Source organism: Sciurus carolinensis, chromosome 7, assembly GCF_902686445.1.
Source record: "Sciurus carolinensis chromosome 7, mSciCar1.2, whole genome shotgun sequence".
NCBI classification, from domain to species: Eukaryota; Metazoa; Chordata; class Mammalia; order Rodentia; family Sciuridae; genus Sciurus; species Sciurus carolinensis.
Window position 1 is genome coordinate 122,805,236 of NC_062219.1, and position 17,917 is coordinate 122,823,152.

The 17,917-nt window shown below is 47.0% G+C and overlaps 1 protein-coding gene across 1 annotated transcript; it reads left to right on the forward strand.

Annotated features, from left to right (window-relative positions):
- Positions 1–897: 897 nt before the first annotated feature.
- On the forward strand, positions 898–15,296 carry Abhd16a (abhydrolase domain containing 16A, phospholipase). The gene is given in 21 exon segments (XM_047558164.1): positions 898–1,084; positions 2,096–2,152; positions 2,880–2,946; positions 3,173–3,259; positions 5,869–5,954; positions 7,659–7,732; positions 7,957–7,967; positions 7,970–8,078; positions 10,232–10,346; positions 10,442–10,543; positions 11,520–11,583; positions 11,979–12,028; positions 12,403–12,526; positions 12,967–13,071; positions 13,303–13,366; positions 13,967–14,023; positions 14,168–14,230; positions 14,341–14,417; positions 14,500–14,598; positions 14,695–14,741; positions 14,961–15,296. Coding segments are annotated over 21 exon segments (1,674 nt in total). The 5' UTR covers positions 898–952; the 3' UTR covers positions 15,045–15,296.
- Positions 15,297–17,917: the final 2,621 nt, after the last annotated feature.

Consider the following 17,917-nt stretch of genomic DNA (forward strand, 5'->3'; position numbering starts at 1 on the left):
ATAGAATATTACCATTTCAGTCAAAGTTACCCTATGCTGCGTACTATTTTCAATTTGCTCTTTGTCCTTCACTTGTTTTATCGTTAAATTTTATGTGGTTTTGAATTTCATACAATGCTATCATGTTCTATGCATTCTTATGTGACTTTCTTTCACTGGACATTATGGTTTGTTGTGCAATTCCTCCATGCTTAAGAGTGATAGTTCATTCATTTTTTTTAAAAACAAGTATTACACACACTTTAACAATGTTGTTTTCCTGTGATCCTGGTGTAGTTCTTCATTTAAGCCTTCGTTTACCTCTTTCGATAACTGTTTAGTTTTTTTTTTCTCCTAAAATTCTAGCATTTCTTTTATTAAGTATATGGTTAGACACCTTATCTTTTTTTATAGCTCTTGTCAAGTGCTCCTAATCTTGTATTTATTCAGTTAGTTATTGGCACTAGGGATTTAACCCAGGAGCACTTTACCACTGAGCTACATTCTCAACCCTTTTTTTTTTTTTATTTTGAGACTGGGTCTCCTTAAATTGCTTAAGGCCTCCCTAAATTGCTAAATTTGGCCTTGGACTTGCGATCCTCCTACCTCCGTGTACGATTTGCTGGGATTACAGGTGTGTGCCACAGCGCCCGGTAAGTGCTCCTAATCTTATCCAGGGTTTACACTATCACTCTAGAGTCTGCTTATACTAAAGGATAGAAAGATTTGACAACTCCTGACAATTTTCTAACTTTGCGCGTTCCAAACGCTTCCTATTAATTTCTGGCCATTGCTGTACCCGTAGGACCAACGGCGCGAAACCCTTCTCAAGAAGCGCAGAAAATGTCCCGTCTTGGCACGAGGCGGAGCCGGTACGTGTTGACGTCAAGGGCACGCAACACCTCAGAGGCAGGGGAGGGCGGGGCCAGTAGGGGAACCTGCTGCTGGAAGAGCGGCGGCCCGAGCGGGGGCCATGGCGAAGCTACTGAGCTGCGTCCTCGGCCCCCGGCTCTACAAAATCTACCGGGAGAGGGACTCAGAAAGGGCCCCATCCAACGTCCCCGAGACTCCAACTTCAGTCACTAACCCCCCTTCCAGCTCCTGGGTGAGTCGAGTTCCTCCCTGGTCAAGAACATGGTACAGTCCAAACCTTTTACGGCCTTTGCTCCCCAGAAGTGCCCACTATTGGAAATAAGGGGAGTCTGCTTGTCAAGTCGGTTGTCTGAAAAGACTGCGCTGTTTATGTTTCCTGGGTTCAAGTCACGCCTGTGGACTACCCGCCTTCTCTCTTCATCGTTGTTTGAGCACTGCTTTCTCATTCCACTACCAGTCCTTGCTTTTTCCTCCCTCATCCCCCCACCCCATCTGTCATGGTTCATGCCGGCCCCAGTTGGGTCTCAAGTCCTGCCGGAGACCCTGTGCGACTGGGGAGCGGGTGAATTTTGCCGTCGTACTCCCAGTTGTTTTTTTTCTTCGGCGTTCCTTGGTGCCTCCCCGGGATTTATTTTCCCTTTAATTTGGCATTGAATTTCAAAATGACTTCTACGCATCATGTATCTGCCTATCACGTATCTACCATTCTTCCCCCATCCTCCAAACCTAGCCTGGAGACCCCAGGGTCATTGCATTTACGAAAGCTGCGGGTCGTGTTAAACTATTCCCCTATTCGCTTCCTTCTATTGGTTATCTCAGATTATGTTTACTAACCTCTACAAACTGCCCACTCCTAACCACATTCTCTTTCTTAATCAACCTACTCTTATTTCTGTTGCTCTTCTTTCCCGCTTAGAATTGTCATGGTATCTTTCCTTTCTTTTCATTAACCCTGCTCCCTATAAGGACACGCTAACAATCCATTTGAAACTGGGTTGTGGAAGAGAAGCAAAAGTGGCCCAATGTTGCTTTCACTTTTGCTTACAAGTCCAGCACCCTGTGTTTGTTCTCATGGTCAAGGATGGAAAATCAGGTTCAGGGTGGGGGTGGGGAAGAAAGTCTTCTGTAGAGGCTAGGAGTGTCTCAAGAGAGATAGCCAAGGAGGCTAGAACCAGAGGATGCATAATAGGACTTTTGAAAGGGAAGAGGCAAGACTTGTTAACTGGACCACCTATTTTGGCAGGATACATACTATCAGCCCCGTGCCCTGGAGAAACATGCGGACAGCATCCTGGCACTGGTATGTCTACCCTAGCATCCGCTATTCACTGCATCTTTTCAGACCCAGCTGCCCTCTTGAACTTACTCTTCCCCAGCCTAGGAGAAGGCAGTGCCCCTCAGGGTTGAGGGTGCTCTGGGCTGTGCTGCAGACCTTTCCAACACATACACACAAACACACTCTCAAGTGTGCACACTTTGCACTCCCCTTTGGTATGAAGTAAAACTTTCTCTGGGGCAGCCTGAACCCTGAGGAAAACATGTTTACTCTTGGGACCATCTGCAGGTGCTAAGTCCTGCAGTTCCCCGTGACCTGTCCTCCCTGGCAACTAACCTCTTTGGCTGCAGAGACAGCTGTTCTCTCTGGCAGGGTTCCTATGGTGACGTTTGCGTATCTCTGGTCCCTGGGGACCAGGCCAGGGACTGTCCTGAGCAGGGCCAATTGAAAAGATTAACTGGAGTAGACAGAGACTGGTCTTTAAATGTGATGAAATTATGTCTGGAAATGATTAGAGGAGTAAAATAGAATCTGCATGTAATTTTCCCAACCTGCATTATGCTCTGACATCCTACCTTTCAACAAATATTGAACACCTTCTGTGTGTATGATGTCATCCACAGAATAGATACTTGATATGATATTCCTCAGGTTATTTACCTTGCTCAGAGTCCAGGCCTGGAAGTGGTAGACCAGTGTGCATGTGTGCATGTGAGTATATTGATTGCCTGTCCCTATCTCTCTGCTGCAGGCTTCAGTCTTCTGGTCCATCTCTTATTATTCCTCTCCCTTCGCCTTCTTCTACTTGTACAGGAAAGGTCAGTGTGGTTTCAAAGGTGGTGGGGCGGAAATGGGCAGGTTCTTGGCAGGTGAACAGCCCCCTAAAGAGGAGAGGGGACCTGTGAGGATGGCTTGGCTTCCCTCTTCCATCAGACATTCTCTTCCTCTGAGGGTGTGGCTGTTGGGGGAGGTTGGGACCCAATGGGGAAGAAGAGCTGAGGGGTACTGTGGAGAGCTTCTCATATCATCCCTCTCCCCTCCCAGGTTACTTGAGTTTATCCAAAGTGGTACCATTTTCTCACTATGCTGGGACATTGCTGCTGCTACTGGCAGGTGTGGCCTGCCTCCGAGGTAGGTGGAGAGGAAGTCTAGTTTGGATTTATCCATCACTGGGTAAATATTAAGTACTTTTTGCAAATACAGTTTGGTGTTGGGTCCTGAGAGGGAATAAATGAATGGTCTAAAGTATGATCTTTTCCCCAAGGAGCTAGAGAAATTCCTGCACATATGTAAATAAGAATATAACATGCATCATTTATAATAATCCTATTGGAAATAACTCCAATGGTCATGACCGGTAGGATGGATAAATAATACATTATATGGTATAGCCATATAACAGAATACTGCACAGCAATGGAAGTGAACAAACTATAGTTATACTTACTGTAGATGCATCTTAAAAATATATTGTGGAAGAAGTGCACCGCAAATTGATGTATGGTTTCACTTATATAAAATTTAAAAGGAATACGTATGTATGTGGTAAGACACTCAAAAGAGCAAGGGTATGGTTATTTTGAAAATCAGGTGAGTGATTCCCTGGGGTGGAGGAATACAGGATGGGAAAACCCCTGACTGGAAGTGGCTTTCTTTATCTTGAACTGGATGATAATCACATCAATGTTTGCTTTGCAGTGTTTTTTTTTTTTTTTTTGTCCGGGGGTGCCCAGGGGTACTCAACCACAAGCTACATGCCCAGCCCTTTTTATTTTTATTTTTTTATTTTAATACAACATCTCATTAGGTTACCCAAGCTGGCCTCAGTCCCCTGAGTAGCTGGGATTACATCTTGCTCACTTTGCATTTTTTAATCTGAAAGTGTGTTTTATGTACATATGTAATATCTTGCAGGTAAAAAAACAAAACAAAAACAAGTCATTGAGCCTTGGTGGGTACATATTAATGACCACCAGGTGAGGGAGATGCTTCAGAATGGGGTGGTGGGGTTGGGACTGGATGACTGCAGTTGGGGCCACTCAGGAGAGAGCTCTCTACCTGAGATGTTCTTACCCCTGATGGCTACTTGGCTGGCTTCTCCTTTGAGCAACCTTTCTTGACCACCTGTCTCAAAAGTGGCTTCTATTACTCAAGTTTCATTTTATTTATTTTTAATTTAGAAAAAAAAAAAAAAACAGAAAAGTCTAGAGATCAAAATGTCTTAAAAATTAAAATACTTGTGTTTTTTGCTATTTGCCTCAGTCATCTTTTGTTAATAAAATATTAAAGCATTATAGGTTACTTGGATTTGCCATTGGAATCCTCCCAGGCCCACTTCCTCTTTTTTTATTTTAATTTTTTTTTTAAGTTGTAGATGGACACAGTATCTTTATTATTTTTACATAGTGCTGAGGATCAAATCCAGTGCATTGCGTGTGCAAGGCAAGTGCTCCACCACTGAGCTACAGCCCCAAGACCCCCCCACTTCCTCTTTTCCCAGAAGTAACCATTGTCCATCTTGTGTGGGTTTTTTCCTGGTCCATATTTTTGTACTTTTATGAACTATATACCTTCTTTTATCAACTCTAAGCTAACATTCATTGAAAAATATATACTAATTTTAGAGTTTTCAAATGTTAAAACAATTCTTAGAATCTATGAAATATGGTAAGAATCTATAAACAATACAGAGTGTGATTTTGTGTATTTTACATTTTTGGCATAGATGGCATTGCTCCATACAAATCATTCTGCAGCTTGTTTCTTCTCTCATTGTCATATTGTTTGGGGCACTACCCTTGATGATAGAGTCCTAGTTCATTCTGGATTTATTGTTGTAGCATTTATCCCTCTGACATTTTTTTTTTTTTTTTTTTTTTTTTGCTTACTTGTTTATTGACTTTTCCCAGTTCCATCTCACCCCCAATCAGAATGCCAGCTCTTTGAGGCATCTCATTTCCTGCCTGTCTCCTCTGGGTAGAACAGTCCCTGGCACACAATACCTGCCAGGTCAGTGAGGAGAAAAGTTGGAGTTTGAGACTCTTCAGCAGTAAAGGGACAGTGGATATGATCCTGAAGGGGGAGAGGAGTCATCACTGAGAATTGATGCCTTTCCCAGTGAGAAGGAGAAAGGAGGCAGGAGAGGGGCAGTCTGGGAATCCTAAGAAGGATAGGGCAGGCCCAGGAAGCAAAGGAAGAAGGAATCTGGAAGGACAGGAAGAATGCTGGGCGGAGCAACTGAAGGGAATAAGGACAAAGGAAGGGTACTTGGATTTAGTGAAGAAGTAATTATGGGCACAGGCAAGAGACTGTGAAGCCAGATGGCAAGGATTAGAATATATGGAAAGCAAGCGCTGGAGAAGCCTGGAAGGGAAAAGATGAGAAACCTGATCTGAGCAAGGGGGAAGAGTAAGGTTGTGTGACAGTGTTTTAGACCAAGAAGAATGAACATTCTGAAAGGTGGGAGCTTGCTAGTCTATAAAGAAACAAACTCAATATCCAGCACTGAAAGAAAAAAAAATAGACAAACCGAAGAAGCTAAGGAGTTGAAGAATTCTGTAGCCACTGGCTATATGTGGAGGAAGGAGGAAGGTCTATTTCCCCACATTATAGGCCCTCAGTTCCTTTTTCTCTCACTTTTCCTTCCCGGGCCTTCTTGCTCATTTCCAATTCTTTCCCTAAGATCAAGACATCTTGCTTCCTTGTTTTCCTAATGCTACTTCCTTTCCTCTCCCTGCCAGGCATTGGCCGCTGGACTAACCCCCAGTACCGGCAGTTCATCACCATATTAGAAGCAACACATCGGAACCAGTCTGCAGAAAATAAGGTGAGAGGTTCCGGGAAAGGTGTCAGACACATAACCTGCTAGCAGGTTCCTCAGCTGCCCCCAGAGCTCCAGGCACCAGTTTCTGCCAGGAGGAGGTGGTGCGCTTTGCCACCCACCACATTGGGTCTTCCGTGCTCCATAAATGAACTGTCTTCACTACCACTTCTTATGAATATTCTGCTAGAACAACCCTCCCTCTGTCCACTTTGCATCCATAAGAATTGTCTAATGGTGAAACATTCATGTTTCTTTCTTTTTCTTTTCTTTTTTTTTACACTACTGGGGATTAAATGCAGAATTTCACAGATGCTAGGCAAACACTATACTACTGAACTACATGCCCAATCCTCCATATGTTTCTTAGGAGGGTTTTCTATCACAGCAGCTCAGTTCTATAAATATTTGTTTTTGTTGTGTGCATTGGATACCATGCTAGCTTTGTTTGGGGATGGGACACAATGGACAGGTATAGCTACTCCTGTGCCCAGGAGCATAGCGTGGTGCCAGGAGGGAGAATAGCCAGGGCACAGTGTCCCTGAAATTGTGCCAGGTTTACCAGTGCTGGAGTGTGATTATAAGGGGCTATGGGGCCCCATAAAGCTCCTTCCTGTTACGAGGGTTTCTGGGATCAGATAGCTATGGTTCCTTGATGGTTACTCCACACCACCATTTAGGGTGCTGTGTAATGATGCTCTGTACCTTGCCGCTGTTCTGAGGCATTTTGCATATTGCATAAGTCTTTTCTAATTCTCACAGCAGCTGTGTGAGGTAGCATAATTACCCTCATTTGTACATCAGAAGAAACACAGACAGAGAGGTTAAGTGACCTGTGCAGAATCACAGAGCAAGGAAGCAACTGAGTCCAGATTTGAGAGATCTGAGCAAAGCCTGGCTGAAATTGGCTTCATTTTGTTTTGTTTTATCATTTTTATTTTTGTACAATTTTTATATTGCTCTCTCTTAGTCAAGTTATTTTTGAAAATGTCAAAAAATTTCTCTGACAGGAGGAAAAAAAACTCCTCAAAATAGCCAGGAGCTCTGGGGGTGGGGGAGGAACACAGCAGAGGATGAAGATGCAGCTCCCACTGCCCGCAGAAAGCATGTGGGCTGACGCAGGGAGTTGACCAGAGGCACAGCTGGTCTGCATGGCAGAACTGGCCCCTGGCTGCCGGAGGAAGGGAGGGAGCTGACTGTGTGAATGGAATAGTCAGAACTTTGTTCCAGAAGAGACCTTGGTGTACAGGATCCCACTGTGGGTGACTTCCCTCCTCTCACTCAGCCATGGGACCACCAGTCTGCTGGGGGATTTCTGAGCCTCCAAGATGGCACCATATAAGGCACCCAGGTAGAGAAGGGAATGTGACCAACCAGTGGGTCCCTACTCCCTACATCTGAAGCATCAGCCACCCTTCCTGGTGGTGGGTCAATCTTAGATTTTTTAAAAAGAAAAGTTAGGTTCCTTGTCTGGAAGAGGGAAGATGGGTCAGCCCTGATGCTAGATGAGGCACCTGCCTTGCCCAATTGTTGTAGTCATAGTAGAGTTTTTCATCTGAGAATTGGAAGGGTGCTGACCTCCACTCGGTTTCCAGTGACATGTGGAGGCCAGGCCTGTGGATGACAAGGGTGTTGAGGGTGGGTAGGGCCTCCCCTCAGTTCTGAACCCCCCTTTTCCTCTCCAACTCTTTCACACCCTGCCCGCCACAGAGGCAGCTTGCAAACTACAACTTTGACTTCAGGAGCTGGCCAGTCGACTTCCACTGGGAAGAACCCAGTAGTCGGTGAGACCTCAGTCCTTTTGCTCTATTTTTGCTCTATCCCTTCCTTGGAACTGTCTCAGATAATCTCTGCACTGTCTTGTCCATGCACTCCATCCCCTCTCAGGTCCCAGTGCTTGGCTTCTAGTGCCACCTTCTTATTCCTAGACCCTCACCTTTTTCTGGACCTCAGACATCCTGCTTTCTGCTCTTGACCCTATCCTCCCCTACTTCTTTCTCTTCCTTAGGAAGGAGTCTCGAGGGGCCCTTCCCGCCGGGGTGTGGCCCTCCTTCGCCCAGAGCCCTTGCACCGGGGAACAGCAGACACCCTCCTCAACCGTGTTAAAAAGCTGCCTTGTCAGGTCACCAGGTGGGACATGATAGGGAATGGAGGCCAGCAGGGTGGAGGGGACATGGGGTGAGGATCCTAGGACTGGGTGCTCCATCATAAAATGGCTCACTTATTGGGCCTAGAACCAAGTGCTTTGTATATCATTTGTGGTGAAGAAGTTTTTATCCACATTATGTGTGAAGAGACTCAGAGAGTACCAAAGTCTCACAGGTAGTAAGTGAAGAACTGGAATATTAACACAGCTCTGTCTGACACAAAAGCTCTTTCAGCATGACTGAGAAGGAATGGTGGGGTTCGGGGTGGAAAGAAAATACATTATCTGAAGCTAGGGCAGACTCTATCCTGGCTGCTGCACTCCTTGGTTCTTCTACCTTGGCTCTCAGCCCTACTTCTGCATCTGTGAGTAGCCTGCCTTATGGGGTTGTTGAGGAGAATAAGTAGGGTAACATTTCTGAAGGACTCATACCTTTCCTAGGTGCCTACACCAAATAAGTCTTAGTTTATGGATGATAACAGAAATAACAGCAGCAACTCAGATACTGGACATTTTCTAGAATACCAAGGGAAGGGTTGGACTCAGTGGTTGATTGTTGACAGTGTGCTGATCAGTAGAAGGGCAAGCCAGATTTAAGGATTTGTTTTTGAGGTACTTGAAAGGCCAGGAAAGCATTCTACCACTGAGCCATATCCCCAACCCTCAGATTTGAGGTTTTGAAGGCGATGCTAGATAGTTTGTACAATGTTCTGTGGCTGTCGTACTTCAGGGTTAACTGGAAAGTATTAATCATCTTTTTCAGGAACAGCATCTACCATATCTTATCTGTCTAGTACATTTGTTCAATAAATATTTATTAAACCTCTACTCTACAATGCTTTATCCTATGTGCCAAGTACTAGACATACAAAAATAGCCAGGTCCCTGCCCTGACGGAGTTTGTGGCTAGTTTGATGTCTTTCAAACTATGGATCTTGACCCACTAGTGAATCTTTAAATCACTTTAGTGAATTATGGTTATCATATTTTAAAGTTCTGTTTAGCTGGGCACAGTGACATACACCTGTAATCCCAGCTACTGGGGCCAAGGCAGGAGGATCACAAGTTTGAGGCCAGCCTGGGCAACTGGGTGAGACCCAGTCTCAAAACAAAAGATTAAAAAGGGCTGGGGATATATCTCAGTGGTAGAATGGCCCTAGGTTCAACTCCCAGTACTGTAAAACGAAAAGCAAAAAAAACTAGGGAACTTTGTGTGTGTGTGTGTGTGTGGTGCTGGGGATGATTAAACCCAAGACCTTGTGCATGCTAACCAAGGGTTCTACCCCTCAGTGCTATATGGTGACTTTTAGTAAGTTGTATTTATATATTAACAGAATTATATTTGTTAATAACTTTGCTCTTACTTATTGTACATAGAAAGTATTATCTTATAAAACTCTCAGAATTATACAAATAGCCCCAATTTATCAGGGTTTGATTTAATGATTTTTGACTTAGTGTTGCAGAAGCAGTAGGAATGTAGTAGAAAACATACTGCAAATTTTGTGGGGATTTGTTGTTGTAGTTTCAGGGGCTCACTAAATTGCCCATGCTAGCCCCAAACTCCTGGACTTAAGTGACCCTCCTGCCTTAGCCTCTCAAGTAGCTGGGATTATAGGTGTGTACAATTGTGCCTGACTACTTCAAATTTAGGATTTTGATCTTTTCTTGGGCTAGTGATGTGCCACATAATACACCCTCAGCAATGTACTAGGTAGCTAAACTATGATTTGTGGTAGGTTAGGTGTATTAAATGTGTTTTTAACAGTGATATTTTATAAGTTGAGGAGCATGTATGTATATACATGTATAGTGGACCACAGTAGAAAATGTACATCTTACAATTCTTGCAGTTAAAAAAAGTTTCAAGGGGCTGGGGAGATAGCTCAGTCGATAGAGTACTTGCCTTGTAAGCACAAGGCCCTGGGTTCGATCCCCAGCACCCCCCCCCCAAAAAAAAAAAAAGTTTCAAAAACACCAACCTAGCACATATATAATTTCATTAAGTCCTAAAAGAGTAAACTGAAACCGTGAAGGTCAGTGGTGAAGTAGGTCCATCAGTGTGCGAGTGCTAGTGCTGAGTAAACACCCAGGCTCCACTGGGGATTTGGGGTTCATTAACCCATGTTCCTCACAGCTACCTGGTGGCACACACCTTGGGGCGCCGGATGCTATATCCAGGCTCTGTATACCTGCTCCAGAAGGCCCTCATGCCTGTGCTGCTACAAGGCCAGGCCCGGTTGGTGGAAGAGGTGAGGACCCCCTTGCCCTGCCCCCTGCTGGCCCTTCTTTTCCTCAGGGATGCAGCCTCCTGCCCCTCACAACCTGACTATTACATCTCCCTTAGTGTAACGGGCGCCGGGCAAAGCTGCTGGCCTGTGATGGCAATGAGATTGACACGATGTTTGTGGATCGGCGGGGGACAGCTGAGCCCCAGGGACAGAAGCTGGTGAGAGAGAGCAGGGACCCCAAAGCTGGAGTGTGGGGCGGCAGTAGAGGTTCTGGGGACCCAACTCCTATAGCACTTTCCCAATGGCATCACAGTGGGGAATAATCAAAGCTATACCCTAAAGACCTCTATAAGAACTCTGAGACAGAGAAATACAAGTTCAAAAAATAATAATCATAGTAGTTGCCACCTAGAGCATTTATTCCATGCAAGACTGTATTTAATCATAACAATCCTGTGAGATAGGTACTATTAGCCCATTTTTACAGATGATGAAACTGAAGCACAGAATAACTTTCCAGATCACACAGTTAGTTAGTAGTAGCATTGGTATGTGGATTCAGGTAACCTGGCTCCAAAGTCTCCTGTTTCCATGAAGGAGCCCTGGAAAGAGCACTGAGTCAGAGATTTGGGAGCTGGGTTCTAGTGCCATCTCTGCCTGCTATGGGAGTTCATGCATCTCTGGGCTTCAACTTGGGACACCATGGAACTGGAGTTTATCTAATCATAAGACTGAAGCACAGTGAGGGAGAGGGAGAGAGAGAGGGAAAGCAACAGGCATGCCACAAAACAGAAACAGTCACAGAACAGATCCAAAGCTATAAAGGAAAGAAAATTCAGGCTGTTAGAGTGTAGCTCAGTGATAGAGCATGTGTAAGGCCCTGGGTTCAGTTCCCAGTGCACATGTACTCTCGCCTCTCCTGAGAGCAATTCACCTGGTGGCCTCCCAAGGGAAAATGGACATTGTGCTGGGTGGTGGAGCAATCCAACTTGAGTCATCTTCCTCTGAGGGCCCAGTTTGCTGAGCATTTTCAGTTGCTTTGCCTTTCATCTTATGGACCTTGTGGAATGAGAAGTTTCTATTTCCCTTGAAGAAAATAGGAACTGCCCTTTCCTCTTCTCCACGCAGCTCTTCTCAGGTGCCCTTTCTGCTCATGTGGAGATTTTCAGCCCTACTTTTCTGTCTCCTTCCTAGGTGATCTGCTGTGAGGGGAACGCAGGGTTCTATGAGGTGGGCTGCGTCTCTACACCCCTTGAAGGTAGGCCATGGCTCAGCCCTCTTATTTCTGCTCTTTGGAAGGAAATATACCTACCTCTCAGATTATTCTGATCTTCCAGGAACTAACCTCTACTTTCTCTGAGTGAGGTCTGTCTCTCACCTTTGGGGGAAAGTCCACTCCCCATTTGCTTTGTGAATCATATATTGTTCCCCTCTTCTGTATTCCTATCTTTATTATGCTCTTCATTCTGTTCCACCACACAATCATACATCTCTCCTTTCTGCTGCCTCAGAATCTTTGGCTTCATCTCCTTATCCTGGGAAGGCCTGGAGCTATTTACCTCTGAGCTTCGAGGGTCCTTCTGCTGTCCTTCCCTCAGGGACAGAGAAGGGCATGGGACACAAGGTTTCAGTCCCTCTCCCCCTGTGTTACAGCTGGATATTCAGTCCTGGGCTGGAATCATCCTGGCTTTGCTGGAAGCACGGTGAGACCCTCTTTGCAATCCCTTCCTTTTCCAGAATTATTTCTGGTGAGCTACTGGAGGGGAGGAAATGGGGTGCAATTTATTCGGGACCTCCCACTCACTGAGGCTAGGTGCTGAGGGCTGGGGGGGCTGTAAATGTGAAGGCAGCATGGAAGCTGCTCTCCCCACCACCTCCACAGAGCTGGGGGCTGGCTGAGAAGGCAGTGGATCTCAAATATTGGTCTTCTGGAAAGAACAGCCCCTCCCACCACCTTTTTCTTCCACACCTCTGTTGCAGGGTGACTGTAGGAAGGGTTCATGTTAGGAGGATGCTGCTGGCAGGTGAGCTGGCCTTCGGTGTGACACCCCTCCTGCCTTTGCCCTTCCTCCTGCAGGGAGTGCCATTTCCTCAGAATGAGGCCAATGCCATGGATGTGGTGGTCCAGTTTGCCATCCATCGCCTGGGCTTCCAGCCCCAGGACATTATCATCTATGCCTGGTCCATCGGTGGCTTCACTGGTACCAGTTTCCTCTCCACACCCCACCGTAGACACATTCATGCCCCCCATTCTAGTAGAGGTGGGGAAATGCACCAATGGCTCTGGAGGCGGGTAGAGGCTCAAGGAAGAAGAGGGAGTTAAAATCTCTATGTGGGCCCAGGAGTGGGTATCTAGTTGTATAAATTTCACCTTTCCTTCCCTCCTTGTGCCTGATCATTAAAAGGAGAAGTAGCCTAGATTCCTTGGTGGGCAGTTCAGGGAAAGGGGATGTTCTGCTTACTGTCTTCCATGCACCTGGATATTTTCTTCTCCAGATTGTGCCCTGGCAAGTGAAGTAGGAGTTAAGGAGAGACCTCGGGATAATATCCTGGAAAGGATGGGGTTGGTCATGGGATGAAGGTGTATATGGTGGGCAAGAGCCCCTCTCAGTCCTCACCTTCTTTCTTGTCCTGCTACCAGCCACATGGGCAGCCATGTCCTACCCAGACATTAGTGCTGTGATCCTGGATGCCTCCTTTGATGACCTGGTACCCTTGGCTCTGAAGGTCATGCCGGACAGCTGGAGTGAGTGCAGCTCCTAGGCCTGCCCTTCCAGGGGAGGGGTGGGCTAGAATTGGGAGCTGTTCTAACTGGAGATGATTTTCATTTCTGTGGGTGGGGAGTAGGTCACCCCATTGTTGAGAATTAGGAGGGCTCCCCTGCCTGGTGGCCTCAGTTTTCTCTCTATGACCAGTGGGGACCTCTGTTGGGCAAGGGCTTTGTTGCTGCCATCCCTTCACCTTTATCCCACTCTAGGGGGCCTGGTGACCAGGACTGTGAGGCAGCATCTCAATCTAAACAATGCAGAACAACTGTGCAGGTGAGGACAGGCAAGTGTCCAGCATCTCACCCCCATCACCGTCCCCACCCATGCCATAGCTCTGCTGGTCATTCACACACTGAAAATAGCCCTAAGGGGAAAGCTGGCAAAAAGTCACTGCCCCATTAGCGACCCTGCCACACCCAACTGGCTTAACCCTTCTGAGGTCCCCTGAGACCCTGGACCTCCTCATGATCTGGCTTTCAATAGATTAAGGCCTAGTAGAGCAGGGGTCTCCCCACAGGATCAATGCCAAAGCAATGCCTTTATTTATTTGTTTTATTTCTGGGAATGGAACCCAGGGGTACTCTACCACTGAACTACTTCCTGTTCTTTTTATTTTTTATTTTTGAGACAGGGTCTTACTAAGTTGCTGAGGGTCTCACTAAATTGCTAAGGCTGGCCTCAAACTTGTGAGCCTCTTGCCTCAGCCTCTGGAGACTCTTGGATTACAGGCAGGCACCACCACATCCTGACTGCAACGCCCATTTTTTAATATTCTGAACTCACTCTTGGATGAGGGGCTAGCCTAGGATGGGGGTAGACAAGTTGTTACCTTTCTCCATCTGAGCTTTCCTTCCCTGCTGCTCTGTCTTGAAGGTACCAGGGCCCTGTGCTGCTGATCCGGAGAACTAAGGATGAGATCATCACCACGACGTGAGTGCCTGGGAGCCTCTGCCCTCCCTGGACCCCAGAGATGGCTAGAAGTTGCCCCTGCCACTCTGCCTACCAGAAACCCAGCTTTTCAGATCTTTCCTCCCCAACCTCCAGCCCCTCCAGAGTAATTCTTCTTACCCTCAGGGTTCCTGAGGACATCATGTCCAATCGAGGCAATGACCTCCTGCTGAAACTTCTGCAGTTTCGGTGAGAGCTGGTAGATGGGGATAGACACCAACACAGGAAGGGAGGGAAGTTTCAGAGTGAAGAGTGAAGTGAAATCAGTCCTAACCTCCTATCTTGGTGCTTCTCTGTAGGTATCCTCGTGTGATGGCAGAGGAGGGCCTTCGTGTGGTGAGGCAGTGGCTGGAGGCCTCCTCACAGCTGGAAGAAGGTGAGAGGCACCCAGTGAGGCTTGTGGCAGGGGCCTAACAAGGCCAGGTTGCTGATAGGTCCTCATTTCTCTCCCTGAACAGCTTCAATTTATAGCCGATGGGAAGTGGAAGAGGACTGGTGTCTGTCTGTCCTCCGTTCCTACCAGGCAGAACATGGGCCTGACTTCCCCTGGAGTGTGGGTAAGGAGGTCCTGGGCAGGAGGGGAGGTGAGAAGAGCCCAAGAAGGAGATGAATACCTAAGCACTTGGCCAGGTTTAAGTGCCTCCTCTCTGCAGGGGAGGACATGAGTGTAGATGGACGGCGGCAGCTGGCTCTGTTTCTGGTGAGCTCAGGAGTGGGAAGCAGTAGAAGGGGCCTGAATGGAGGGGATCACATATAGGGCTTGGGGGCAGGGGACCCCCTGTAAGCAACAGAAGTGGCAGCTTTCATGGAGTGGTGGGTTTGGAGGATGGAGGATGGAGGATGGGGAGTGAGGAGAGTGTCCAATGGCTTCTGCTCCTTATGGTGCTCTGTGCCCAATTGCCCCACCTCCTTTCCTCAGGCTCGGAAGCATCTGCACAATTTTGAGGCCACACACTGTACCCCACTTCCAGCCCAGAACTTCCAGATGCCCTGGCACCTCTAGGGACCACATTGGAACTCATGAAAGAACAGGATGGGGGAGACATGAGGGAGGACCCCTTTATTTGTGATTCCCTATGTTCATGTTTCTGTTTATGGTTTGTGGAAAGTGGGGGACCATTCCCCTCCTCACCACTGTTCCTCTTGCACGTTTCCCCTCATTCACATGATAGCACCTAACCTTCCCCTACACATATCCTGCATTAAATGAATGAATTATTCCTAATAATTAATAAAAAAGGTATTTTTTCTACTATCTGGCTAATTGTGTGACTTCTCAGATGTTCAGCTAGGAGATGGTACTGGGGAGAGCAGAGGCCCCAGAGGGCTAGGCTTCGGGAAAACCCTAACTCCAGCAACCAGCTTAACCCTCTCCATCTCTGTGAACTTCTAGTCCTTCAACCCCAATCTGAGCTGTCCTCATGCAGCAGGTCCCAAAGCCTAACCTTTCCCTGGAATTCCTAGGGTTATCACAGTTGTACAACTTCCCGGGCTTCTCCCTCCTCCCTCCTCAGTACCTCCTGCATACCACTGCCCTAGAAGCCTGCGGTTGCCCCCTCTAATTTATAACCTGTTTACAAAGTGCTTTCTAGTATTTGATTTCGCCTACTCAGCTCTTCTGGGGATTTCAGGTCCAACTTGTGTGTGTCACCCTCAGTCCCTACAGTCTTCCTTGCTCAGCTCTTGTTATCCCCACAGAGAGTGAGAATCAGTCTGCTCTCTGTGTCTTATACAGCAAACCCTGCCCACCCTCCTCACCACATCATCAAATCTGTCCTCACAGTTTTGCAATTCAACACAGCTTGCCAGGGGCTTGAGTGCCAGGAGCCAAAGACACCTGTCTTTCCAGAGCCATGCTTTTCTCTTGGACAGCTCTGTTAGAAAATTCTTAGGTTAGTTGGGTCTGGTGTGTGTACCTGTAATCCCAGTGGCTCAGGAGGCTAAGGCAGATGATGGATCTCAAGTTTGAGGCCAGCATGAGTAACTCAGGGAGACCCTGTCTTACAAAACCCTGTGGTAGAATGACCCTAGGTTCAATCCTCAATACTGCAAATCATCGTCATCATCATCATCATCATAATGAAAAGGAAAGGAAAGAAGGAAGGAAAGAAAGAAAGAAAATTCTTGGGTTTAACCTGAGGAAATTGGTTTCCCAAAACTTCTAATCCTGGACCTTGGAACAGAATATATCCCTCTTCCATCCAACAGTTTGTGGCTTGGCCATACTCTTTCCTTAGAAACTTCTCTTTTCCAAATGCTATACCAAGTTTACTACCCAGTAACCAGTTAGGTATAAAACGCTTAATGTGGGCAACAATGTTCTGACGTTCTAGTTATAATCTCTGGCTGCTTTTGGTGTCTTCTCCAACTCCAATGTATGATCCTCCTCTAATCCCAGGGACAGAGGCTGTGTCTGCCCCAGCAGCTCAGCAACTCCTTCAGGGTATTCCCAGTCTCCAAGGGAAAGGGAGATCTGAGACTTATCAGGTGATATGGGGCTGAAATTTGGGGTTAGAGGGGAGGTGATCATAATTCCAGATACTGACACCCTTCTCCTCTGTCTCATCCCAGGGAGCAGATGGGGTGGGAAATGTGGAACAGGAAGCTGTGGGACCAACTGCAAGGTTTTGAATTTCACTCTCCCAGATGCAGCAAGAAAGTTAATCTCTTGGAAACAAGACCTTTTATTCAGCTAAGGGAATTTTCTTGAATGCCAATAGGGGGTACCCATTCCTGTCTCCCATACCCTGGAGTCCAGAACTTCCACTTCCTAGCCCTGTATAGGCATTAGGGACACTGCAGACCTTCCCTACAACCATTTTTGCCCCATCTTTCTACACATACTACAGAGAACAGTGGATGCCAAGAGGGGGCCCTTGAATTTCCCAAGTGGGTGGGGGTAGGGGAGGACCAACATGTGGATTTTGGAGTACCCCACTCAGGGGCCTCAGTCTATGGCAGATTACTCCCCACTTGATAAGGCTCAGAGCAGCTAAATTTGTTTTCAGAACTACTTCCCACCTTGGGGTGGGACCAGCCCTGTCCACTCCTCACCCTATATATAGCAAGATTCCAATCATCCCACAGGAGGTCAGCTGAGATGCCCATCCCACAGCTGCTGGGGCTCTCTGTACCCTGCTCTACTGGGCACCAGGCAAGGTCTGAATACCCAGGTACCTGAGGAGCTGGGGAAATGGGGTGAGGGTGGAGATTAGAAGGGAAGTTAGAGTCTGGCAGGAAACCTGGGAAGAACGGGCAGGTTCCTGGGCAGGACCATGCTTTATCCTACCTTATCTCATTGACCCAAGGTTTGCCTTGAGCTGCTCCCAATGTGAGGTTCTGACTTGGCTCTGGGCTGTTTGAGGATCTGCTCCACCACCCCGGGAGAGGCATGTGTTTCCCCACACAGCTGTTACAAGTGAGGGTCATGCTGGTGAAGGGCCTCCAGGAAGTGGAGCTCAGACTTTGGGGATGGCGAGGTCCCCATCCATTCCCATTCATCCATCCAGTCAACAGCCACCCTGACTCCCTCAGGAACCCAATCATTCATTTACATTCAGGATAAAGACCCTCTGGATCCTCTCCAGACTGCAATCCCCCAACAGAACTCGTCTCATTCCGGGCTGAGGCAGGAGGATCACGAAGTCTAGGCCAGCCCAGGTAACTTAGCGAGCTCCTGTCTCAAAATAAAAAAAATATATAAAAGACTGGGGCTGTAGTTCAGGATAAAGCGTCCTGGTATCAACTCCCGGTACAATAAATAAATATAAATAAAAATAAAAAGGGCTGGAGATGTAGCAAAGTGTCCCTGGGTTTGATTCTCAGTTAACAGTAAATAAAGAGAAAGTGGGAACCAAACTAGCTCTCGCAGAGCCT